The following is a 26,745-nucleotide window of genomic DNA, read 5'->3' on the forward strand; positions in this document are numbered from 1 at the left end:
ATATGATGATGATAACCATGATTCCACAGCCATGGCTCGTACTTACTCAAGGGGATCGGCCAAAACTCGATGACTTAGTTCATTGAGACTTTTTTATATTCAGTATCAAAACCCCCAACAGAGAAAAAAAGAAAAAGAAAAGACACCTGATGTATTATGAAAGGAGTGAAATAAATGTTTGTCACTCCTTCAGATAAGACAATGTATTCATTACCTTGAATTGGAATTAGCGTGGTTAAATAAGGTGCCTGTTTTTGTTAGAATATTTCTGCAGGAATACTGATCACGCATTTAAAGCTTAATTCTTTTAGTTTCAAACGGTACTTGAAAACTGCATCAAAAACGTTCTGGTGGCTGAAGACCAGATCCGAAGCACCAAAGGAAAGTATGTTTTATAATGTGAAGGTCCGTCTCAGGCTAGCGAATGAGATGATTTAAAGTATTTTTCTTATCAATTTGTATCGGCGACATGGTAAAAAATAGTGACTATTGTTTCTGATTCTGAACAAAAGTTGCATAGCGGTGATATTGCCAGACAAGCCCTCTGTGAACAGACATTTACCGTTGGGACACGACATCGAAATTTGGTTATTATGCTTTCCAACTGTCTTGCAGGACACCAATGAATTTTTCACGAAAATGTTAAATGGGATTTTTCTGGTGTTGACAATATTGCTTCTATAGGGTCTGCAAGAAGTGAAAACTTTCTGTATCTTGTCAAAACTATAGTGGTCACTTCGAGAAAAACTGTTAGTACTGGACCTTCCCGTGCTGCTCGTGCTAGATAGTCGGCGATTTAGAGAGAGAAAGAGAGAGAAAGAGAGAGAGAAAGAGAGAGAGGTATGTTTTTTTACTGAAAGGCATAGAGGTCGGCCTGAGCGATAGCTTGCTCTATCCTGCTACTCTACAATCGGGGAAGGAAAGGGGAAAAGAAAGATTAATGGATGACGATGGTGAGATAGAGAGATGAGTATGTAGTGTTGCTTCTAGCTGAGACACAATTCGTAGCCGCGCATATAGTTCAGTTGTTTCCAAAAAGGTTATAGCTTCTTTTGTGACTGCAGTTGCACTGTTGGTGTCTGGCCAAGGGCCCAACACAGTCTCATTAGTTAATGACCTACTGCGATATAGTTCAGTAGAAGAAATCAGTGTTTGTCATTCACGTGCGTATGCTGGGCAGACAAGAAATATATGCTCAAGTGTTTCTGGCACATCACAGTGTTCACAATTAGGACCGGTGTCACTGCGACCAAATGATATGTGCGTAACGTCTGGTGTACGCCACACCAAGACGAATGCGGTAGATCATAATTGTGAGTTGCCGTTTAGTTTTAGCGGGCATGCGGAATCTCATTTCCGGGTCCCATTTGTGAAGTCGCTGGTGTCGCCGTTTCGGTTTGGTCCAGTGCTGAAGTGTGTAGCTGCGCACCACGCAGCGAAGCAGGGCGTTCGGGTCAGCTCGTGAAAACGCAATGCGTACTGCAGGGACACTACTTAAGGCATTTTTAGCTTCAGCATCTGCCTCTTCGTTTTCCATCACGCCGAACTGAGTGGGAATCCACTGGAAAGTGATCAGATGGTAAATTGTTGAAGCAACCTAAATAACTTCTGTGATTTCTATTGCCAAATTGTAATACAGACCTTCCTTCATGATGCAATAATGGTTTGCAAAGCGCGTTTGGCATCACAGAAAATTGTCCAGGCTCAGGGTCACTCTCCGGAAATAAATCTTACTGCCTCCCGGATAGCGACAAGCTCTGCAGCAGTTGATGTGGTTTTATGGTCCACTTTGAATCGTCGAGCGATATCGATGTCTAGAAGGACAAAGGCTGCGGCAGAGGTGTTTAGCGTGGTGGATCCGTCGGTGTACACGTGCAGAGAATCGCTGTACGTTGTGTAAATGTGATATAACGTCAGTTGTCTGAAGCCAACAGAAGAAATGAGTTACTTTTCGTAATTCCAGGTATTTTAAAACGAACAGGTGGTTTAGGCAGAAAAATAATATACCATCAAGGTTTTCCCCGCCAAATGCCGCTGATGTGCCTCCATGGGTGGGCGATTTCATTTACTTCTAAGCCGCAATGACTAGGTACCCATACTAATTTCTGTAGTTGCAGCTGAGGAGGAACTAGCACAAGGAGCACCTTTAGGGCTATCGATTTAGTTAACGCCGTAATGAAAGTACATACGGACAGGGAATTCGTAATTATGATTGTATTATAGGCATTCAAAAGTAGCTTTCACAGCGATAGAACTATTGCCAACAGTTCAGCTTCAAAAATGGGGTTGAAATCTGGTAGTGTTCATGAAAAAAACCAGTCAGTTGCATTGGAGTATGTGCCTAAACCTTTCTTCTCACCCAGTACAGAAGCATCCTTGGCTATAATTTTTTCGTTTATTCGTGCGCAATGTAATCCTGCAGTCTAATATTTAAGACCTTATAGGATCGTTATTCGGGCTTATAGGGGAAATTCTAATCGAATTCTATCTTAAGATTCTGATTCGTAACTTGCGCTGCAATCACATCTCGAATTTCGTAGATTTATTCCATGTAGCAGTTTCTGGAGAAACGTAATCTGAGATGATCAAAACCGTGGCCAATTGACAAAAAAAGGTGTCTGGGTCATTTAAAAAAGCATATTCAGATCTTCTTTACGCATAGCTATGAAATTTTAGGAACGTCTGAACCATTAGGGTACGAAAGCGACATACAAAGTAGGTAATAATACTTCCTGATAAAATTTTTGTTACAAACTTAGGAAGCCCTAGACACAATCTCAAAGCTTCTCGTTCCAGCATAACAAGAAGCTTTAATTTATAAGCAGGGCCACCTGAGAACAATACGCTCCCAATTTCTAGCATTGGTCGCATATACATTTTGTATATGATCACGATTATGTTTGTGTGTAGGCCATATCGATGGCTGCTCAGCCTACAAAGAACTCATCAGGCGTGTTTTGCTTTACATGCCATGCTTTTTTATGAGGGAAGTCCAATTTAGGTTGGTATTTTAAATTACTTCAAAATATTTAGGAGATGCGACATGTGGAATTGGCTCTTGTTTATAACATATTGAAATATAGATGGGATCTGCTAACGAGAATATCGCTACTTCGCTCTTACTTACATTTATGGTCATGCAGATTGCATCTTGTCATCTCTCCAGCATATTCACATATCCCTGTAGATTTTGATACAAAAAATGTTTGTCACTATGTGTCATGAAAACTGCAATATCATCGGCATATACAAACACTATAACGTCCTGGCAATATTGGAGTGTGCTCAATAAAATTTTTATTTATTCATACTGTCGATCCCATCAGGGATCTTTACAGGAAGGGCATATTGAATTGTTACAATATGACAATAGAAATTATTACAATACAGTATGTTACAGTAGAATGTGTTAAATAGAGCTGGCGATAATACAGCGCCCTGTGGAACACCGTGGGTTTGTTCGCACTTTGACGATGCGCAACCATTTTTAAAACGAAAAACTCTCTTCCCCTCAAAAACTCCAAGACCCACATCATTATATATTTTTGGGAGAATATGGCTCTCTAATATGTTTAATAAAATAGAATGTTCCACACTAACATATGCCTTAGCTGTATAGAATGTCACTAGTGCCGCATGTTGTCTGCTTTCGCGAGCAAGCTGAAGGCGACTTTATATAACTGCATGTGCACACCAGATTGAACAATCTGTTCTTAAGCCAATTCAATTTGTGTTTATTATCAAATTTGTCTCAATCAATATTATAATTTTTTGGTGAAGCACCCTCTCAATGAGTTTCACCATGTTAGTGCTAAAGGAATAAAGTCGAATGTTTTCTATGACATATCCGAATCTCTTTCTTTTTTGTATCAGCACTATTTCAGCTAATTTACACTCATACGGAATCCAGGCATAATTTAACAAATGTTTTACAGTGTATAATAGGTCACATGCTGATAATTTGAATGATAATTTCGTCAAAGCAGCTGCAATTCTATCCGCACCATGAGCAGACGCAGGCAATTTTTGTATCGCTTGCGCTAACTCTTCCTCTGTAACTTCAGTATCTGCCAATGTCAACGCTGGTTTTTGTAGATCGTAAGGCTTAGTTGATGTAGATATACACTGCAGGTCTTTAACCCTGATTTTAAAAAACATTTCTTTAGTTCTTCCGAGGAGAAATTCTCAAATCACACTTTATTTGGAGACGACCACACTTTACGTGATCTCATGAACCTAAACCGCGCCTTTTTTTGGCTAGCTTTCGAAAGGTAGTCATAATGTTTTGTATATTTTTGTTTCTTAGCTAGAGAGACTGTGTATGTAAAACTTGCTGCGTATTACTTGTAATCAAACAAGTTATGGGGGCACAGGTTATACATAGGTTATACATAGGTTATACATAGTCGCGGGCAATGTTCGAGTTCTACCACGGAATAGCGGTGATGCTCTTTGCGAATTCAACACCAAATTCTGCTTTTTAAATGTTTTTTATAAGTGCACTTATAGTCTCAAGGATTTCGTATCTTCTTGGTCTTCAGAGTGAGTTGTCAAAGCAGATTCTCAATGTTTTTTTTATTTGGTATAATGAATAAGTACTCGAGTCTGAGAGCCTGACATTTCAACTTTGCGAGCGATCTCGAATAATATAGGCAAATGATCGCTCCTAGTTTTGAAATCACACGCAATCTACGACTAGATAGTGAGTGAAGAACTCACGGAACCTGAATCTAAGGCTGGACGAGACCTATCACTAATGTAAGCAGGTGTTCTTGAATTCAAGCAACACAAAATATTATCCGCTGTCAACTCCCACAATTTCTTACCGCATCGATCAGTTCGGAAACCTCGGCACGTATGATGAGAATGAAAATCGCCGGCCAGAATTTTATTTTGAGAACAAGATGTCACTGCAGCGTCTAAACATCGAGTATCTATTACACCATTGGGAAGGTAGGCTTTTACCACCAAAAAGGGCATGCAGCCTATTAGGGTTATTTCTAAGGCAAGAATTTCACTGCCAGGTGACATGAGCTTATACGAAAATTTTACCTTGGAGCTGTTTTATTAATAAGAAAAAATATTTTGCGGTAACTTCATCGTCAACAGCGCTTTCATTCGTGAAGGATGGTGCCTAGAACGTGACTGGATGTTTTGTGCGCCGAAGTAGAATTTATCAGCCAATCTAAAAGAACATCAGGCAAAATGTTCCATTGTTTTTTAAGCTCTACCTACGATTGTTGCACTTGCTATCCTTATCCCATAAGAGGAATCTTGCCATCAGCTTTTGAAAAAAGAAATCACATAGAACTCGGCCAATCCCCTGCATTGGGTGTGAGCCATGAGAAAAGGAGAAGAAGAAGAAGACTGCTTGGTCGGACGGTGGACCACTTAATGGTTCGTTGGTGTCACTTCCAGGACCAGATGGACTCAACGACTCTAGCGGCCAAGAGCAGACCCCCATTCCGGCCACCGGGTTGTTCCAACCTCGGCGCAGTGTCGCCTGTGAGGGATTGCAAGAGCTTCTTGGCCCAACGCCAATGGTTCTATCGTAGCGCCACAAAAACCCACATAGCCATCAACACGTCAACGGCAGATGCTGTGGAGGGGCGACGTCGTGGCTGCCTCGAAACCCAAGACGACCTCGAAACCTGGAGCACCCAGAGGCTGTGACCTAAATGGGTCTCGAGCACGGAGATCGAACCCGCTACTGGGGTTGACATCGCGGACAGAGAGGTGGCCGTGATCAGGCATCGTCGTCACGTTACCGCGGCGAATACGCGATGGCTCCTCGACGCGGATCGCGCCAAGTTTAAAGGGGAAGCGCGAAGACGGGGCTGGTCAAGTGTAGAGCTCCAGAACTTGCCAACGTGCTGTCAACACCGAAGAACTTTCGAGCATATGAGCTGCACTGATTGGCACCGATATTGCTCAACGACGTCAACATAACGTTGAAACAAGACGGCACAGACAGCAAAGATCACCCTCGTAAGGCCCACGCATGAGAAACGGTGTGCCAGAAAAATCAATTTTACCTGTCCAGCACTCGACCCAGCTGGGTCATCGTAGGCCCGCGATGTACCCAGCATGTGGAAGGCTTTCCTAGATTGAATAATAGACTTTTTATTACGGAAGCGGACTTCTGTACGTGTGTTTTCTTTGGTGTAAAACTACCCGATTGAAGAATGATTGCTTTTGTGCATACAAGCCGTGATTTTGAAGATGCTGACATAATTTTTTTCTTGAAATAAACTATAAACCTCACTATATAAAAAGTTGTAGATTGCTTCTCCCTAATATCAGTAACAGAAGACAGGAACATACTTAACCTAAACTGTGTAATTAAAAAAGGTATTTCACTTGTTGCCCTCACTTCGAAATTCTGACCTCCAAGACACCTGCCCCGCCACGCCGGTCTAGTAGCTAATGTTCTCGGCTGCTGACCCGCAGGTCTCAGGATCGAATACCGGCTGTGGCGGCTGCATTTCTGATGGAAGCGGAAATGATGTAGGCCCGTGTAGTCAGATTTGGGTGCAAGGTAAAGATCCCCAGTTGGTCGAAATTTCCGGAGCCCTCCACTATGCCGTCTCTCATATACATATGGTGGTTTTGGGACGTTAAACCCCACAAATCAAATCAAATTCATACCACTTCAGTTGTAGAAGTTACTGCACAAAGAATACAATTAGCTCGTACGCTGCAGACACAGCCAGTACTTCTTTCAAAAATTGGTTTTCAAACGTAAACAAGTGAAATCTGATATCTGTTCGTGTGAGAACAATAATGATTGATGGATAACGCAACCTTCAATCGAGTTAGGCTAATCAGCGAATTCTTTTTTGACAAATCTGTTTATCCACGTGCCCAACACATCAGTTATTGGGCTTTTATTTCTTTGGCCCTGACGTGCCTATGAACAGCCTAATGAGAAGCTCTTTGTTCATTGTACACGTGTTCAATCGAATCAGTTACAAGGCTGAATTGGTGCACAGCAATGTTTTCATGTTTTCACTGTTTAAGATCTCTCTCTATATATATATAAATATATAAATATTTATATATATAATATATATATATATATATATAAAATATATATATAAATACATATTTACATATATATATTATATATATATATATATATATATATATATATATATATATATATATATATATATATATATATATATATATATATATATCCCAGGCAGCACGCCGCCGTTGGACCAATCTTGGACCAACATCGGCTAACATCGGCACCGACGTCGGGCCGACGTCGGAAGTGCAACTTCTTCTAATGTCGGGCCGATGTTCAAGCCAATGATGGGCCGACGTTTTTCCGATGTTTTAGCCAGTATGCAACCAACATTGAGCCGACGAAGGCCCATCGTATTGCCGACAAAGCTGCCAATGTTCGGCCAACATTGGGCCATATTTCAGCCAATCACTAGCCATTTTTACGCCGATGTTTGCTGCACGACGAATATTGGCTACGGATGTACGACCGACATTGGACCAATCCAGGGCCACATTGCAGCCAATCAAATGCCGTTATTCCACCGATGTTTCCTGCACGACGAATATTGGCTACTGATTGGCTTGCCATTATGTAACCATTATTAGTAGGGAATTTTTCTTACCGAAAGATTTAAACAATATGCCTCGATGACCCGCTCTTGTAGCTTTGCAGCCCTGTATACTTGGGGCAACAGAAAATTGAATGCTGAGAACTGAAAGCAGTTACTCGATCTATTTCATCTTTTATACCTCATTCCCTTTGCTAACAATAGAAGTGTAGCTTATTTTTTTACCAATTTATTTTTTGCAATAGCGAGTGCTTAATTTGGTACTGGTATTTGGTACAGCAGATCGAAAAAAGTCGTTAGGAAGTAAATGCTGAAAACGTATGTGTCCCACTTGCAATCCCCACTTATGTCCCCCACATGGTAATCGAGAATATTCATAGTTTAGAGCATATTTTTGTAACTAAAACATGGTGTTGGTGCTTCCGAATCAGCATAAGCTAGCCGAACAGTGCACCACCGACAGTCTCCAGACTATTTATTATTTGTTTTTTTATTTGGTACAACAAAAAATGTATACATTGAAAAATATATATACACAACTAAAAAAGGCCCGCTCTACTGCAGGTCAGGTTGCGTTGGGGGCACAGTGACAGTGGTGCTGTCAAGGCCCTGACTGCTGTGGCTGGGCAGGAAGCCAGCTGCCGCGAGCAGCCGATAATCTGCACTCTGAGAGTGGGGATCATCGGGCTGCTCAACAACAAATGTTTCTCTGAAGCGCCGCTTCCTGCCCCCACCGCAATCACCAGACCCTGGCAGCCACCTCTTAATAAAGTTGAGGGCCTCCGCCTGGTCGCACCCTGCTTTTTGGCAGATGACATCTGCATACAAGAACAGAAATACCGTAATACACATGAAGCACTGCAGTACAGAGAATACACAAGGGTACACACACATAAAACAATGAACAAGTCTAACCTGTCACTAATCTACAGAGCCTCAGGTTCAGAAAGGCCCTTTTCCCTTTTCTGCCATGAAGGCTGTACAGCACTTGCACGTCATGTGCCAATACAGCCTTCATGGCATTCACACCAATTTCTCGGAGGCCACGTCCCCCAATCTGCAGGAGGTGCTTGCGCTGTAAAAAAATGCAGGAAGCATAGATGGGGTAAACGCAACAGTACATCGAAATGTTTTCATGATAAAAATCTGCAAGAAGAGGACACTGAAAACAACAACTTGAATTTTTGGGCATGACAACATTTCATTGTTTTTTTACGCTAACTTCAACTCGCTTGACCTAAAATGGTTTCCACATCAGCCCTCTCACACTCAGTGTGAGAACCTTTCAGAGTCCTTCTCTGAATGCAGTTTCGCTGTTATGAAATCAAATACAACACTGTTATAACCCTTAATAAATATTGATTCTAGCTATGAAATAGTATAATTACTTTGTACAGTGTTCAAATTCCAATACACGTTTCTTCGAGGTTACAATGTCTTTGCCTGAATGTTGACCAGGAGTAGCTTCTACAGGTGAAAAACGATAAAATATGTGGAATTCAAAAAGAAGCTTGGACATGTTTTTAATCAATGCATTGTAAGCAGAGCACAACAAGATAAATGAACATGATCAAGGCGTACTAAGAGGCAACCTCAGAGCGACCAAATCTTGGTCATAGATGAAACTGATAGAAAAATAAAGGTCGCACTAGATGGTCGCACCACTTGCTGTTTATATTTTTCTGTGATAGCCCACAAACAGGCATGTCGCTATAGAAATCTCATCACAATAAACAAAGGTGCATTTTTTTTCACACTGCGAAATTGGGTGCATGTTAGATTTTTAAAAAAGTAAGAAATCGGCTAACACAAGGCAGGGCAAGGCTTTAGCTCAAAGTAGAGAGAGCAGCAGCGGACACGAAATAGGGTGATAAATGAACAAAATTACTGAATGTCTGTTTTAAGCAGGCTATTGCTAGTCACTGCCCATCAAACACACGATGCCGCCTACATCGTCTGCTAGCTTAGGACAGTTCACTCGGACTTCACAGACTATAGTAAATACGGTCGAATCTCATTAATTCCAACACACTTAATTCGAACTGACGCTGTGCTCCTATCAAAGCTATACCGCACTCCGAAAATGCTCTCAGCACCCCGCCCAATCCTGCGGTGGCACATCAGACACCTCATCGCTGTGCTTGAAGAAGAAAATGAAGAAAAGGAAAGAAAAGACTGCGGTGGAATGTTTGCCAAATGCCAATCTGCGACATTCCTGTGCCACGCTTCGGCTTTTCCCGTCCCTGCCACGCAGAGACCCTTCTCCTCTTAACACTGCGCATGAAGAGAAAGAGGGGAAAAAAGCTGTCGCAGAGAGTTGGCTCTCTCATGCCGATCTGCAACGCGCCGGTGTCACGCTTCCCTGTTTTTCGTTCCTGCTATGTAGAGACTCTTCTCCTATTAACACCGCGCATGAAGAGAGAAAAAAAAAAGCTGCCGCGGAGTGTTTCTCTCTCGAATGCCGATCTGCTTTTCTCCGGGTGGAGACGCTCCTCCATTCTCATCATGTGCTGGCCACGCTCCGGCAGCAGCGCAGATGGTAACAGTGGAAACACAGTTGTCTTCGAAGAGTGTCAGCACTGGACATTGCCGCGCGCCACTTCTTTTGCCAGGAGAATACTGAAGCCGAAATACAAATGCTTTGCAAACTACACGCAAAACTTGTTGACTCGTTGCAAGGCCAACGTGTACAGACATGTATTGACTACTTTAATTAATGACGGATGTCCTTTAATTTGTGAATAAAACTTCTCCATGCACATGCATCACTGCATGGTGAGCCCTCCACTCGTTTACCGTATTTACTCTATTCTACTGCGCCCTCGATTGTAACGCACGCCTGGTTTCCACGACAAAAAAAAAAAACTAAGACATCGGTTGCAACGCGCACCCTTTTTTCTCGTTGGCCCGCTTGATCACACCACTCGCGAAAACGACTCTTTTTGAGAGCGTCTTCTGTTTAAATATGAAGTACGGGGGAAGCTTATGCCTATCTGACGTGCAACAGAGCATTGCTGTCACTCTAGTTTTACCGTGGCCCGATGTCAGTACACAAACTTGCTTCGCCCCCTTCTCCTACACGGTTGTGGTGCCAGGCATGTCGAAGTAAAGAGGCGTGTGATCGGCATTCCCGATTTGCCCAAGCAGGTAGCCGTTGTTGTGCCGCAAGTTTAGGAGGAACCTCTGAAGACTCTGAAGCTTTTCTTCGTACTCCTCCGGCAACTTCCGGCATATGCCCGTTCGCCTTCGGAGGGAAAAGCCTTTTCTCTTCATAAAGTTCGTTAGCCAGCACCTGCTCGCTTTAAAATGGCTCTGCATTAGCCCTTTTTCTAAGGCTAACTGCATAGCCTGCACTTGGAGCAGTTCTGTCGTCACGGGCCGCTGTGCCGCTCACTGCTTAATCACATACTCGCCGAGCAGCTCTTCAATTTGTGGAAACCGACCCTGCTGTGGTCCACTGAAGCCTTTGCGTGAATCTTTGTTGTCGACAATATTCTGCTTTTGTTTCCGCCAGTCCCGCACGCACGTTTCGGGAACTCCAAATGACCGCGATGCGGCCCGATTTCTGTCCGTTTCGGCACACGCGACGACTTTTCTTTTAGAAGCAGCATTGTGGTGCACTCTTCGAGTTTTTGGAGCCGGCCCTACCATGCCGTCGATGCTAATGTACTACAAGATGACGAACTCCTCAGCACACGTATGAAGTGCCGCGCATGGGAAACACATAGGCAGAAATGGCCGACGCGCCATGCCGACGCACGTAAGGGGCGGCCATTTTGTAAGTGGCGATGGCAATAGAATGACCATATTCATTTTTTTTCGTACTCGATTTTCACGCACATGCGATTTATGAACTCTCATAACCGGGAAAAAGGTGCGTGTTAGATTCAAATAATTACGGTAACTTTCATTATTTTAAACTTCTTTTAATTCGAACAAATTTTCTGGCCTCTTTGAGTACGAATTATTCATATTCGACTGTAGTACAGTGGCTCATGAGATAACCTGACTAGTTTGTTTCCCGAAACACAGTATCTTAAAGCAGTACTGAATTTCTGCATGATACTTAGGCATATTTAAAACCAAGAAATATACACCAAAGCCGCAGCCACAGCTTTACTCTGCACAGCTGCCTCTGCTGCCTCCACTTCTCTAATTGTACCAGCAGGCAGCCGGGGAAGGTCAGAGGGGCGCTGTGCTGGCTGGGCGTGCTGAGGTACGGACAAGAGCCGTACCTCGTGCTTCAGCTGTCGCACCTCCTGCAGAACCTCTCTTTGTTGCTGCCGGATGCCAAGTTGGATCCGCAGGATCCGTAGCAATAGAGCTGAAACATACAAGAGTACATACCATATTTACTCGCACAATTTGCATCCTCACACAATTTGCTCACCAGTGTAATTAGCCAGCCTGCTTTACTACAAGAAACTTTTTGCTCGCATACTTTGCCCTCCCCAACCAGCCCGAGCCACCTTGCCAGCACACAAACCGACACATTTGACTTCATGATGCTCTGGTCAGGCACATCTCTTGTCGAGCAGGCGAGTGCAGTCTTACACAAAATGGACTGAGTGCAAGGTCCCTTCTTCCATGAACTTTTATGCTTTCCCTAGAATATCGAACTGGAAAACCGAAACCTGTTTATGTGTAGTTCGAAATGCTTAAAGGTTTGCCTCCTATCTTCCCACCTCTTCCACGGCAAGAATGTATTCCCGAGACACAGCACAGATGTTGAACGCATGCAAGGACCTGTCACATCAACTAGATGAGGCAGGTTTTCGCACTCATTTTTTTTCGGTTTCGCCATCTGGCCATTGCGTTTTTACCGTTCCTTGTGATAGGCTACAATAATTATATACAAGGCAGATTGCTGTTATAAAGCTTACCGAAGAAAACTGAAACCGTGCTACCGCTAAGCACATCAGCGTGGAGTTCTTCGACATGCAATATTCAGTATGGGAGCCAGCAGAAGAGTGCGTTGAATAAGACTTAGCATAGAAGCTTGGGTGTGTTGGTTAGATATCGGAGGGAACACAACGCAATAGAAGACTGGGACAAGGAACGGACACACACACACATGAAGGGCGACACACACAGCACTGTGTTGGCATCGCGCTTCCTTGTCTGCATCTTACTTTACGTTGGGTTCCCGACAATTATTGGAGAGTACTTATGTTCTCTGGTATAACCCTGTCATGGGAACTGGTTTTAGTGAGCACTGTTCGAAAGAACTTCAAGAAAATGGGGGCATTTGAACAGGCTTAGCAACCAAATGACAATCCGCTTTGAGACAGCTGTGACAGCGCCTGCAACATATATTCCCAGTTGAGCTTTTAGGCCAGCGATTCCTACTAGCTTCGCACACGACCGGATTGACAAAAAAGTACACATAATACGCGAGTATATACCGCATTTGACTCTGAAGCTTTGATGAACCAGGCAGATACACAAATTTATCGAAACCTCCATTGATTCTGTTGCAAAATTATTCAACAAACAAATAGCGATGTTATCCATGTTACTATACGATTGTGTCACTTTACCATTGCAGCTTTCCAGGAGGCACACATAGTGCAGCAACACTCGCAGTTAATTGTATGCATTAGGTTGCTCACAGCAACTGACTGCATGCAATGGTGAACATCTTGCATGCTTGCACCGCTGTTTCAGCATGCTGGCTGCTTCCCATACGGCTATCAATTGATGTTCACAAAATTGGGAAGATGAAGAAAGACTACACAGTGCCCTCTGGCCACCCTATACTCCAAACCTCCAGCCAACAAACAAACAAAAAAAACAGAAGTATGCAAATGAATATTATTCCTAATGCAGCTGGAATGGAGTGTAGATTTCACCAATTCTGTGTGTTAAGTCAATATGGAGTGAGTTAACTCCATAAAGTAGCTTTTCTCATAACAGTGTTCACTCAATTGTAACACAAGGAGTGACTTCATAGCATCTAGGAGGAAAAACAGAAACTTCAGTATTTGATAGAAATGTGAGGCTCTACCTTAAAACAACAATAATCTGGAAAAAGAACTCATTACATTCGAAAAAAAAAGGTAGCACAGTTGATCCCCTTTACAAGAGACACTGATGTAACAGACAAACGGGGATAAGAGGCACCAGTGTGCAGGCTGACATTTGGCCTATCATGCATCAGGCACTCCGTAGATGCGCCTGTGCAGCCGGGAGCCCTGCAGTCAAGCATGCTGAGCAAGACTGTTGACCACTGTACAATGACACATTGCCACAAACTTTCAAAACTTCATTTCACAGACTTCTGCAAAAGCTTCTTACGCTCTTGCATAATTTTTGCACAAGCTTCTCTCATTCTTGCGTGATTTTCGTCAGAACATATAAGTGTTGGAAGTTGTATGTCCCCAAAAACTTGCACAATACAAATAGCATACATTAAAGTCTATCACTTAATACGTGCATAGTGTAACCATGAAAGGAAACTCACGCATGGTTTGCTCCGAGCCTTCCCCGTGCGGTGCCTCCTTGAGCCTTGGAGAGCACTGTACAGCTAGAGCAAAGTAGAATCAATCCAGTGTTAATGGCAGGTTAACAAGACAACAAAACTAACCCCCATATTCATAAACGCTCCCCGACTCGACTTTCACCCTTCACTTGACAGAGTTGAGCACTGTGCCGCTGCTCGTTTGAAAGCGACGCTGCGCTACTCGAGAATCACAGCAGATTATTGCTGACATGCAGCAATTTTCTCTGCTTAAAGGCGGCGCTCCCATCAGCCATCTCAAGTGAAGGTGAAGCGTTGAGTGGAGGGACGTTCTAGAATACGGGGGTAACATTGGTTGCAAGAACACTACAATAGACACACTTAATTTTTACACTTCATCTATATTGTACAGCTACACACATTCTGCATCCTTATAATGCAACATATACATACAGGCTTATAAAGTAAACACTGTAGGCTGCTCAAATAACACCTACACAAAAAAATTACCCAAAAGTGGCCATGCGCCAAGTACTTTTATTTGAAACTCACAAAACTTTTGTGGTGATGGAGAATAAATAAGACAGGTTACGCTTGGAGGCACATGAGACCTTCGCAGCTTTCATAAAGTACAAAAAATATTATGGTATGTGTGTGTGTATGTACGCATGAAGCTTCAGCCTTTACATACGGTTTCTTGAAAGAATCGACTATGTATTTTATGGCACCTGTGTCCTTCAGCGCAATTGAAAGCCTGCTGATAAGTGTGTGCAATTGTTTAATAATTACATGGAAAATGGCGTGAAACACCTAAAATCAAATTTTTCTAGCTAGGAAATATGTAGCTGTGTATACACAACACATGCTGCAAACAGTGGGAGGTGACCACAAGAGTGATTTGAGTGTCAGCGGCAGTATTCCGCATTGATGCACCCCGCCATTTTCAACTGTTGCCCAAAAGCAGCACCACTTCAGCGTGCTACTTTTTTTTTACATCATAAACAGCACGGAATACAGCGAGGATGAAAACAACATATGCAATTAAATTTTGAGCACTATTTATGGTGCGCATGATCGATTGATTGATATGTGGGGTTTAACGTCCCAAAATAACTATATGATTATGATAGACGCCGTAGTGGGGGGCTCCGGAAATTTAGACCACCTGGGGTTCTTTAACGTGCACCTAAATCTGAGCACACGGGCCTACAACATTCCCGCATCCGTCGGAAATGCAGCCACCGCTGCCGGGATTCGAACCCGTGCCCTGCGGGTCAGCAGCCGAGTACCTTAGCCACTAGACGACCGCGACGGGGATGGTGCGCATGAAAAAAAAAGGCCTTTGTACAACGACGAATGCATAATTTGCCTTCACGGAACTTCTGTTAGGCTGCACCACATACAGATTTTTTGTGGCTTTGAAAAGAGATTTGAAAAAAAATTAATAACCGTGTTTACTCTCGTCATGAGCGCACTCACTAAGTCACCCTAATTTCAGTCGCCAAAATTTAGAATTTTTTTTCTTCCACGTATTAAACACACACCTTACGTTCATCCGCTGAAGTCCCACGGGCTCCCCCCCCCCCTTGCCGCCTTCGCTCGCTGCCACGTGCCATTTTATTTTTGTTTCTATTGGTTCACGGAACGTCCCCTGTCTTTTTTAATTATCTCTTGTAACATATGTGGCATTATCTTGTTCCCGAGGTGCCACAGGTGCTCTGCTATGTATATGCACCATTAAACTAGTATTTTTGATCAAAGGGTGCATTTCTGATCTTTACCTTGCAAGTACGTAAAACTGGCATGCTTCTTGATCTACGATACACATGTGGCTTGTCTCACTTTGAAGGAAAAGTTAGCATACAATGGTGTAAATGCTTAGAATTTGAAATATTGAGGCAGCAGCACACCGGAGATGATCATATGGTAAAAAAACAAGTGCTGCCTTATCCGTCAATAAATTTGGCGAGCTAAAAAAAGTACAAAAGCACAGCGAGGCTATGATGTGGTTCAACCTGTGGATTCGCTTCATTGTTTTCTGGTTAACCTCCCTGCCTTTCCGCATTAAATTTTCTCTCTCTCTCTTCATTTATCACGCCATATGATGAAGCTTCCTTTGGTAAAACTGCTCAGATAAGAATAAAAGTTTGCTGTCCAATACAGCAATTATACAAAGTGTGTACGTGCATCTCGCAGCGCCTTTTCGTCACTTCCGAAATGCGCCACCAACATGCCCGGGCACCAACCGAATCTATCGCCTACAACTGCCATGTTGTCTCCTCGTGCTTGCACCCGCTTAGTTTTGCCTCACGATGCAAGTTTGAGAAATTATGAGCTGCTAGTGAGGCAAGTTGACTTAGTAGTCCACGCAGAGGGAGCAGAGCTTAGGGTGTTTCTTCGCTGAAACTTATAACCGGAAATTGAGAACGCACATTCCGATTTTCCTAAAAGTACCAGCGTATTTGGCTGGTGAAGAGTAACAAAACCTACTTGAAGAAACTTTGCAATATTTGCATCTTCAGGTGCAACTTCATTACGGGTAAGTGCCAAAGCCAAGTATTTACCTGCAAACAGATATAGCTTACCAAGATACTGTACATACAAACTTGTCCGCAGTTAAAATCATGATGGCGAGGAAGGCGGTTAAAATCGTGATGGCGATCGCGGAGATTTGGTATTGCATTGAAACAAACTATAAAGAATGGGAAACAATATTAGTTCACTTTGAAGTATAGCCGATCGGTTCAGGTTCAAGTTGGGCGTCAGGATTTTTTTTAGTAGTCAATTAATTCTATACACGGTCTCTATCATGTTCAGTGACTCCACTGTACATTAGCGTACAACAAAAGCAAAATACAAAGTTAAAAGTGTGTTAAAGCATACGCGAAAAATAAAGTGATGACTGGCATTACCGCGGCACACAGCACGCAAAGTCGCTATCTGCCTTGTATAATATTTTCCTCGACTATTTCCACAAATTGCAATCAAAGAGGCTCAAGCTCAACATCAGCACTGTTTAAAACACTTGGGGGGGGGGGAGGGGGCATTGCTACCTTGGTGGCGTAGGGCGTGACAATATATTCATATTATTATATCTCTTGTAAACTTTCCTAGCTCTGCCCGACTAGTTTTCGATGGGAGCAGCTGCGCTTCACACATCCACTCTTAAAATTGCGGCTCGAGAGATTTTGAGCTTTCACTTGTTTTTGGGCCAGGCAATTTGTAGTGAAAGCAAGATAATAGGCCCTCATAGGTTGTGGCGGGCAGCCGGTGTACGCCGTGGCTGGTATATGTGTCGCACATCTTGATTATTTGGTCTTGTATTGAGTGAACGAGCGAGGCCTTCCTAATCCAATGAGCTCGTTAGAATAAGACAACAAAAAACCACAATGCTTCCACATCGTTCACAGCAACAGATGACGAGCCCCCAACAAACCGCACTGCAGCACGTGAACTGCCGTAGGTACCCAGGGAGTTACCCGGGCATGGCAGGAGAGGGCGACAACGGCACAAGTGACATCACAAGAACACTATGTATAAAGGGGACATTTAAAGACTTTTTTCCCATTTTTAAACTTCGTGCACTGTTCTGTCACAAATTATAGCTCAGAATAGTTGTATTTTGAAACGGGCACTAATTCATAAGCCCAATGATTCAAGGATGCGTGCATTTAGGGGGCCCATTCTACATTTTACTTATGCCCTTCAAGAACTTGCTCACAGGGCCAAAGTCCTGTTTCAGAAAGAACACGCTAGTGCTTGGCCAGAAGTCCGTCAAGCATTAGTGCTGGTGAGATTTGGAAATGCAGCGCATGAGCATCCTCATCTGCTACTTCTCTGCTCATGCTCTCGGGGCTAACTTGCGAGGCACGGTCCTTCGCACTTTTCATTTTCACACTGTAAATCAACTGATACCAACTCTGCCTTCCATTATTTAATAAACCAATATTTCATGGTCACGAGGACGAGCTTAAAATGTTTGCTACATCAGACCTGAACAGCATTTTGAGTCATCGAAACTTGCTAGTTGCAGCGAGCATTATGCGAAAAATATGATGTGCTTTACGGTGACAACTTGCGAAACACTGCAGCAACGATTAAAATCATGCATTTGTTGTGCTGACAAGAAATCCCTGAAGCAGGAGGCACTGGGCTAGATAAATTGCGCAGCTAAAATACGGATGCGCTTTCCAATGCTGTCATGCGTACAGGCGGAGAAATGGCAGACAAAACTGGGCGCACCCCGATTCTATGCGCATGCGTCCCATTCACAAGCCTCGCTGCCAGTTAGCACAACATGGCTCACTGTCCATGAGCTCGCTTGTTTCCTGTAACAGTGTACCATACGGTACACCTATTTGAAAACGAGGAGAGAATGTATATAATGCAGCATCTGATGAAGCCATGACGATGTGTTGCTGATGAAATCTCGAACTCTAGTTAGTACCCTTATTGTTAACCAGCCGACCGACTAGCAAAAAGATTTGCGACTGAAATGATGGCATCTACACCTGCCCTTAAAGGGACACTGAATAAAGTTTTTGCCGCCGAGATTTTCAGCCAAAGCAAAAGATTGGGCCATGAAATTCATAGACAATAATAATTTCAAGCAGAAACTACGAAAACATACTGAATTTAATGAGCCTTTTACAAAATGCCGCGTCTAGCTTTTAGACACGGCGTTTTCTAAAAGGTCGCGACATTTATTTTTCAAGTTTTTTTTCTGTTATTCAAGACAAATCTACGGTGCATTGTTCACAGAAAACAAAATTGCCTCGGTAAGATTTCTTTGCGAGCAGCTTACTAATTTTAAGGCAGGCGCGTTGATTCGCGAACTGAAGGATGCGAGTGATCGATCTTGCCTGCTAGTGGCTAGGCGACAAAGGCTTTACCTCATGTCCTGGTGTAGCTAAGTCACGTAAATGGAGCAGAAATTGTGCATTATCATTTATTTCACCTAAATATCACACGTATGTGACTTATTGCCGGTGATAGGTGATCAGGATGAAGTCGACAAGTTGCAAATCTGAACAAGAATTCACTGGAATGAAAAACCAACCTATACTCACGTGCACGGTGAAGTCGAACACGTCGTCTGTCAATGTTGTCGCTGAAGCCCGAAGGAAAAGAGAAGAGGACAAGCGACGGGGTCGTCTCTTTCTATAAAGTCGGCGGAACTGCCAGAACGGCCAACACAAAAGGCATCGGGTTGACATTCCTCCATCTGGGCATCAGTCACTCCACCCGGGGCATGCAGCTGCTACTGGTTCTACCACTATCCTCTTCCCCGTGCCTCTTCACGACATTGCAGTGTTGCGGCCATACTCGCGAACCTTTTTAAATTAAAGCACGCAATCATGTAATATCGTGCGCCATACTAAACTTAAAAACAGTGCGCCGGTACATGAGATCACGAAGCGCGGTCCACGCCATCACAAGAGCAATTAGAGAAATGAAACAAAGAAAACAAAAATGTATAAAATATTTTGTCTCAATACGATCCGCAATCCAGTTTCCTGCAGCGGCTTTTAGCTCTGTATGAACGGCCAAGCCAGTGCCAAGCCATGCTTGCGTCCCTGATCAGCTGTTTGTTTCCATCGAGAATTCAACAGTGAACTGGCAATTTGTTTAGATGATATTGCTAAAGGGCTTGAAATTTAATATTTCTCTACCTACTACTGCTGTACTTTTCCTCTCTGTTTCCTGATCACAGTGATGAGATTGAGGAGGCTACAATTTAGAAAACAGCAAGTGGTGCGGGATCGGTGCTTCTGTACAAGCACTGAATCGCTTCCCTTTTGCAATGCAGGTTCAGCTGGCATTCCTCGTGCCCTTCTTATCAAGTGCATCCTTAGGCGTGATATGCGCTCCTTCATTACCCTCGACGCTGGAACATCTAGGCGTCGGCGCGTCTGACGTGGTGATCTTTTCGCCTCGTGATTTCGCGCCCATGCCTACCCTGCCTATTCTTGATGAACTCGTCTTCAAGCAACCCCCCGGATCGACAGCAGCATCAACTTCAACCAAGTGTTTAAGAAGCCAGCGCAGCCCAAACCAATTCAGTGGACACGGGATCGGTGCTTCTGTACAAGCACTGAATCGCTTCCCTTTTGCAATGCAGGTTCAGCTGGCATTCCTCGTGCCCTTCTTATCAAGTGCATCCTTAGGCGTTATATGCGCTCCTTCATTACCCTCGACGCTGGAACATCTAGGCGTCGGCGCGTCGGACGTGGTGATCTTTTCGCCTCGTGATTTCGCGCCCATGCCTACCCTGCCTATTCTTGATGAACTCGTCTTCAAGCAACCCCCCGGATCGACAGCAGCATCAACTTCAACCAAGTGTTTAAGAAGCCAGCGCAGCCCAAACCAATTCAGTGGACACGGGATCGGTGCTTCTGTACAAGCACTGAATCGCTTCCCTTTTGCAACGCAGGTGTGTGCAAACGTTTCTTTAAATGCAAAGAAAAATAACAACCTCTGCTTAATACTGGTCCCGTGTCCACGGGTGTTGTGTGAAGTGTTTTGTGAATGTTTTTTCATACCTTTTTTGCTTCTACGCGCTGGCGATGTTGAGAGCAACCCCGGGCCCCCTACCAAGCGTTCGGACACGCTCGGTGACATAGCATCCTTACCCGCAGATCCCGCGGAACAGATGAGGGTCATTTTCCAAATGCTCAAAGATGTTCACACCCGCTCACTGGAAAGTTCGAAGGTACAGACCGAATTAGCAGCTGATGTTAAAGCAATTAAATCTGGACAGAAATCCATCGAAACCAAGATCACTGCTATTCAGAACCGGCTTGAAGTACTGGAGGAAAATTATAAAAAACTAGAAGAACTTACCCAGGAAGTTAGTAGCATCCATACTCAGACAGATCAGCTTTCCGCTCAGGTATGCTCATTGCAAACACGCGTGCAGGATCACGATGACAGACTGCGACGCAACAACCTCATTTTCTACGGCATCCCAGATTCTGAAGAAACCTGGGCAATGACAGAGGAAAAAGTTATTTCCACTCTCAATTGCCACCTTTCTTCTCCCCTTTCCTCTGATGCCATTGAACGCGCGCATCGCTTGGGTACCTTCAGCCAGGGCAACTGTCGCCCAATCATAGTTAAATGCCTATCCTATAAAACAAAAGATGCGTTACTTGCGACACATATACACCTAAAGAAACATAACATCACTGTAGCAGAGGATTTTTCACCCGCTACACGTGCAGCTCGGAAAAAACTACTTGATTTTGCCAAGAGTCAACCAGGCCCCGTCAAGCATAAACTCAGCTACAACAAGCTGCTTCTGAACCAAAAATGCTACATGTACGACCCAAACAGTGATGCAATCATCAACATTCCAAATCGTAGTACACAAACCATTGCCCCGCCTGCAACTTCCAAGCCCTAGGAAAGCGCGAGGGGCAGTGGTTATGTGACTGTAGCTTCCATATCGGTCCTGTTTACTAATATCAGAAGTGTTCTTAACAAGTATAACTCTCTATCATCAGCGATCGACACATGCTCCGCTAAAATTATCGCGTTAACTGAAACTTGGCTCTGCGGGCAAGTGTGCGACTCCGAGATATTTTTAAACGCTCATCGCTTCTCACTTTTTCGTCGCGACCGTGGCACACAGAGAGGCGGTGGCGTACTTCTGGCTATTTCCAGCGATATCCCATCATCATCTGTACACGTTCATACTAATCTAGAAATGATATGGGCTGTGGTAACGCTTAGTCACCAGAATGTAGTCATCGGGGTATGCTACCGCCCACCCTCACCCTCGCCTACATTCAGTAGCGAACTTCAAGATGCCATAAACGTTGTTAGTACGCGTTTCCCTACATCGCCGTTGCTCTTGCTGGGTGATTTCAATTTTCCCAACATAACCTGGAATTCCCATTCCCCTTTAATATTTCCGCTTTCGTCCCAAGCTCGCGAATTTTTAGACGTTTGCTCGGTATTTTCCTTACAGCAAATGTGTACACAAGCAACCAGAATAGTAGCTCACGCTGCAAACACATTAGACTTAATTATAACAAACAGTTCCGATATAATATCGCCCATAACGTACCTTCCGGGTCTTAGCGATCATTTGCTTCTACATTTTTCCATTAACTTAGCCCACCCGAAAACAAAGAAAAAGAAGAAAATCATTCGTGACTATAACAGAGGTGACTTTGAGGCAATCACCAATGACCTTTCTACCTTCACTGATCTTTTTCTTGACGGTTTTGACGATCGCAGTGTACAAACTAATTGGAATATGTTTTCAGATAAAATAATTCAACTCACTGAACAGTACATCCCACACCGCAGTGTAACCAACAACTCAAATGCACCCTGGTACAACAGCCATATCCGGCGTTTGTCAAACAGGAAAAAGCGTTTCTTTCGCGCCGCAAAACTTTCGCCTTCTAATGAACGTTGGGCTTTATATGCAACAGCGTCTACGTTGTACATTCAGGCCCTTCGAGATGCAAAAAAACATTTTCATTCCCATGTACTACCTTCCATGTTAACCACAAATGTTAAGAAATTCTGGCGAACTTTTAATCCCTCAACCGATGACGCTATCACACTGACCGATTCCTCTGGCGACCCCATTTCATCTGATATTTGTGCCTCAGTTTTTAACCGTACATTTGCTGAGAACTTTTCTGCCCATTCTGCTGTTAATAACCCCACAACAAACAGCCATACCTTTGAAAGTATGCCACCTATACTAATCAGTACACTTGGTGTTCTTGAGCTCATTGGTGGACTTAGCCTTCATTCAGCTCCCGGCTGTGATAATATTAGTAACAAGTTCTTGAAAAACACTTCGGCCTACGCTGCGTTAATCTTAACTAAACTTTTTCAACAGTCTCTTGATCAGTCCATTCTTCCAAATGAGTGGAAAATTGGGAAGGTCATTCCAATTCACAAGTCTGGAAGCAAGACATCTCCACTTAACTATCGCCCCATTTCCTTAACCAGCACATGTTGTAAAATGTTTGAGCATATTATTTTCACTAACCTTGTCGGTTTTCTAGAATCCAACTCTTTTTTCTGTTCAGCACAACACGGTTTTAGAAAACATTACTCATGTGAAACTCAGCTAATAACCTTTACTCATGCGCTACATCAAGTACCAGATCGATCATCGATCATTGACTGCATATTTTTAGATTTTTCTAAGGCATTCGACAAAGTTTGTCATAAATTGCTACTGCTTAAACTAAACACGCTTAATATTGGTATTAATTTACTGAAATGGATTGAGTGCTTCCTTTTAAACCGCTCACAATTTGTTTCTTTTAATGGCTTTAACTTAGAGTTTACAGATGTCTATTCGGGAGTTCCTCAAGGTTCAGTCCTTGGGCCTTTATTATTCCTAATTTATATTAATGATCTTCCTTCCGTTGTTAACTCTAATATTCTCCTATTCGCGGATGACTGTGTTGTTTTTAGAGAGATAACGAACTCTAATGATGTTGCCTCACTTCAGTCTGATCTTGGCGCAATCGCAGACTGGTGCAGTGAATGGCTAATGCAACTAAATATTAATAAATGTAAAGTCATGCGTGTTTCCAGAAAATCTTCCCGTCCACCACCATACCACATTGATAACATTCATTTAGAATCAGTAACTTCATATAAATACCTCGGTGTTTACATTACTGCAAACCTAAACTGGTCTGCTCATATCGAGCACTTAATTAACAAAGCTAACCGCATGTTAGGCTATCTTCGTCGAAATTTTTATCACGTTCCTTCCTCCTTGAAACTCCTGCTCTATAAAACACTAATCCGATCGAAATTAGAGTATGCCACATCGGTGTGGGATCCCACCCATACCAACTTAATTACTGCTCTAGAGATGGTTCAGAACAACTCTATACGTTTCATTCGCGCTAATTACAGTCGCACCGCCAGCATAACTTCTATGAAATCAGACCTTTCCCTCCCATCATTATCACTGCGCAGAAAAGTGTCACGCATTGCCTTGTTTCATAAAATGTATCATCATCCTGATCTGCGCGATCGACTCATCCCTCAACCATCTTATGTATCCCATCGCACTGATCATCGTCACAAAGTTGGATTCGCTTCATGTAATACTGAGTACTTTTATCAATCATTTCTACCACGAACCTCTCGCGATTGGAATGGCCTTCCCGCTGACATTGTAAACATTAATAACTGTAAACATTTTCGCAATTCTGTAGCTAATATTGTATACTCAGGCTCTTTCTAACTTATAGTGCGTCTCTATTGTACTTGCATATTTTGTTCCTTTTCTTTTGTTACCTTTTTGTGCTTTTACCACTCCCCCTCTGTAATGCCTCTGGCCCTGAGGGGTATAATAAAATGAAATGAAATGAAATGAAATGAAGTGCAGCTCAAGCATTGCTAGTATCGCTGTTTCGGTAATAAAATGTTATAAGAATTTGCCCCGCGACCTGCTTGCCGTGTTCGAGCACCCAGTAGAAATTTACGGTGCCGCGTTTGAAAGAGTTGAATAAAATTGCAATATTACGAAAGAAAGGCTCTGAAGCAACATCGCAATTTATCAGGCCTACACCTCCCACACCTAGACGAGTAAAACTCGTCGATATTATCTTGAAAAGCTGTGTATAATATTTAAAACACATTCTTTAGCCCACGATGAATTGTTCTCTCGTGTGGCTTCTCCATTTGGTACTGTCATGTTAACTTACAAAGGCAACTTTCCATATTTAGTCTCTTTAGATGTTGCAAAAGCTTGACACGTGGTGTCTATGCCATACTGATAATTCTCCTCGTAACCTGGGTCCGCCTCTTTAAACAGCGTCGCACTTTATTGTTCGCAATTGTGTTTGTTTTATACTGTAAGCGAGCTGTGTGATTTCATCAATATTCACGAGTGTTCCCTGACTATACAAACACGTGCGTCTTATTTGGTGCGGTGCACGTTTGTATGTAGCAAAAAATGTCATTTCGTCAGCGTGTGTCTGCATACACTTGCATGCCCTGCAGTACGTGTACATAATTAATGCAGTAAGGACTGCAATGCATAGCCTTGCATGGGACATATATTCCATGCACCCTCAGAGAAATGTTGTTTGTTATGAGCCTACTGTTTATCATTACATTTTTTTTTCGTTAAAGTTTCATCTCTATATAAAGCAGCTGTATACAGGCACGAGCTTCAGCAGCTTCCTCGTTGTTCCATTTTAAATAAAAACACCAAGCCTACCCGAATCAATGATCTGTTTGCTATGATTACTGTTATGTGTTCTACGATGTACACAAGGACAGTAGTATACAAAAAATAGGGAGGGAATTGAAAGCCCTGCCTGCATGGCTGCGCCGTTTCACAAGATCAGGCGCTGCGCTGTGAAGCTTCCTACCGGCCTGCAGAAATTCAAGGGAGCGTACAATAGCGTGGTTCAAGAGGACTTGTGGGGAATACTAGACACACTGGGTGTAAAAGATGGAGTCACTAATCGTTTAAAGGAAATCTATAAAACTAACAAGGTAGTCAAAAAGTGGGAAAAACAGGTATCCAAGCCCACAGTGGTGAAACGTGGACTTAGGCAGGCGTGCCCACTGTCACCCTTTTTATTCATGATGTACCTACAAGGATTAGAGGCCAAATTAGAGGCAAGGGGACTTGGCTTCAACCTCTCTTTAGTCAAACAAGGAAAACTCAATGATCAGGCACTGATAGCATTAATCTACGCAGATGATATAGTGCTAATGGCCGACAACAAGGAAGATTTGCAGAGGTTGATGGACATCTGCGGTAATGAGGGAGATAGGTTAGATTTTAGATTCAGTTAGAAAAAATCAGTAGTCATGATTTTTAATGATAACAAAGGTAGTGAGCTTAGAATACAGGAAGTCACGCTAGAGATAACAGATAAATACAAATAACTGGGCGTATGGATAAGCAATGGGACCAAGTACCTGAGGAAACACGAAATATGCGTGACGACTAAAGATAACAGGAATGCAGCAGTGATGAAAAATAGGGCACTGTGGAATTACAATAGGTATAATGTTGTGAGAATAATATGGAAAGGGGTCATGGTTCCTGGGCTGACGTTCGGCAACGCGGTCTTGTGCATGAGGTCAGAAGTTCAAGCAAGATTAGAAATTAGGCAACGTGAAATATGTAGGCTTGCTTTAGAAGCTCACGGGAATACACCAAACCAGGGAGTACAAGGTGATATGGGATGGACATCATTTGATGGCAGGGAAGCTAGCAGCAAGATAAAATTTGAGAAGCGATTGAGAGAAATGGGGGAGGAGCGTTGGGCTATGAAGGTTTTCAGCTACTTGTACATGAAGAATGTCAATACAAAATGGAGGAAGCGAACCAGGAAATTGACTGGTAAATACTTAGAAAACAGCAGGTGGCCAAACCAGAAAGAACAATCGGTTAAAAGGAACTGCAGGAAACGGAGACTGACATGTGGAGAATTGGCATGATTAAGAAGTCTGCACTAGAGATCTATCGAACTTTTAAGCAGGAAATTGCCAAAGAAAGAATCTATGATAATACTCAGGGTAGTGCTCTACTGTTTGAGGCCAGGACGGGAGTATTGCAAACCAAGTCTTATCGGGCCAAATATGAAGAGGTAGACACAATATGCAGTGCGTGCGAAGAGAAAGAAAAAACTGCCGAACACTTGACAATGCTTTGTAAAGGGCTTCACCTTATAGTTCAAGATGATG

The 26,745-nt window shown here is 43.1% G+C and overlaps 1 protein-coding gene across 3 annotated transcripts in view; it reads right to left on the reverse strand.

The window, feature by feature from the left end:
• Positions 1–8,086: 8,086 nt before the first annotated feature.
• Positions 8,087–26,745, reverse strand: part of LOC119180867 (uncharacterized) — a 127,702-nt gene continuing 109,043 nt past the window's right edge. Inside the window, exons 1-6 of one of the 3 annotated variants that reach the window (XM_075880518.1) lie at positions 22,336–22,493; positions 20,887–21,027; positions 14,047–14,109; positions 11,819–11,907; positions 8,499–8,658; positions 8,087–8,401 (exon numbers count right to left, since the gene is read on the reverse strand). In XM_075880518.1, the coding sequence (XP_075736633.1) occupies positions 8,139–8,401; positions 8,499–8,658; positions 11,819–11,907; positions 14,047–14,109; positions 20,887–20,908 (597 nt within the window). In that variant the 5' untranslated portion in view covers positions 20,909–21,027; positions 22,336–22,493 and the 3' untranslated portion in view covers positions 8,087–8,138. Of the gene's footprint in view, positions 8,402–8,498; positions 8,659–11,818; positions 11,908–14,046; positions 14,110–19,112; positions 19,300–20,886; positions 21,028–22,335; positions 22,494–26,745 lie in introns of those variants that run through there. The other 2 variants (XM_075880519.1, XM_075880520.1) reach the window with 2 other exon arrangements.

The sequence above is a fragment of the Rhipicephalus microplus genome, chromosome X, assembly GCF_043290135.1.
Source record: "Rhipicephalus microplus isolate Deutch F79 chromosome X, USDA_Rmic, whole genome shotgun sequence".
Classification (NCBI taxonomy): domain Eukaryota; kingdom Metazoa; phylum Arthropoda; class Arachnida; order Ixodida; family Ixodidae; genus Rhipicephalus; species Rhipicephalus microplus.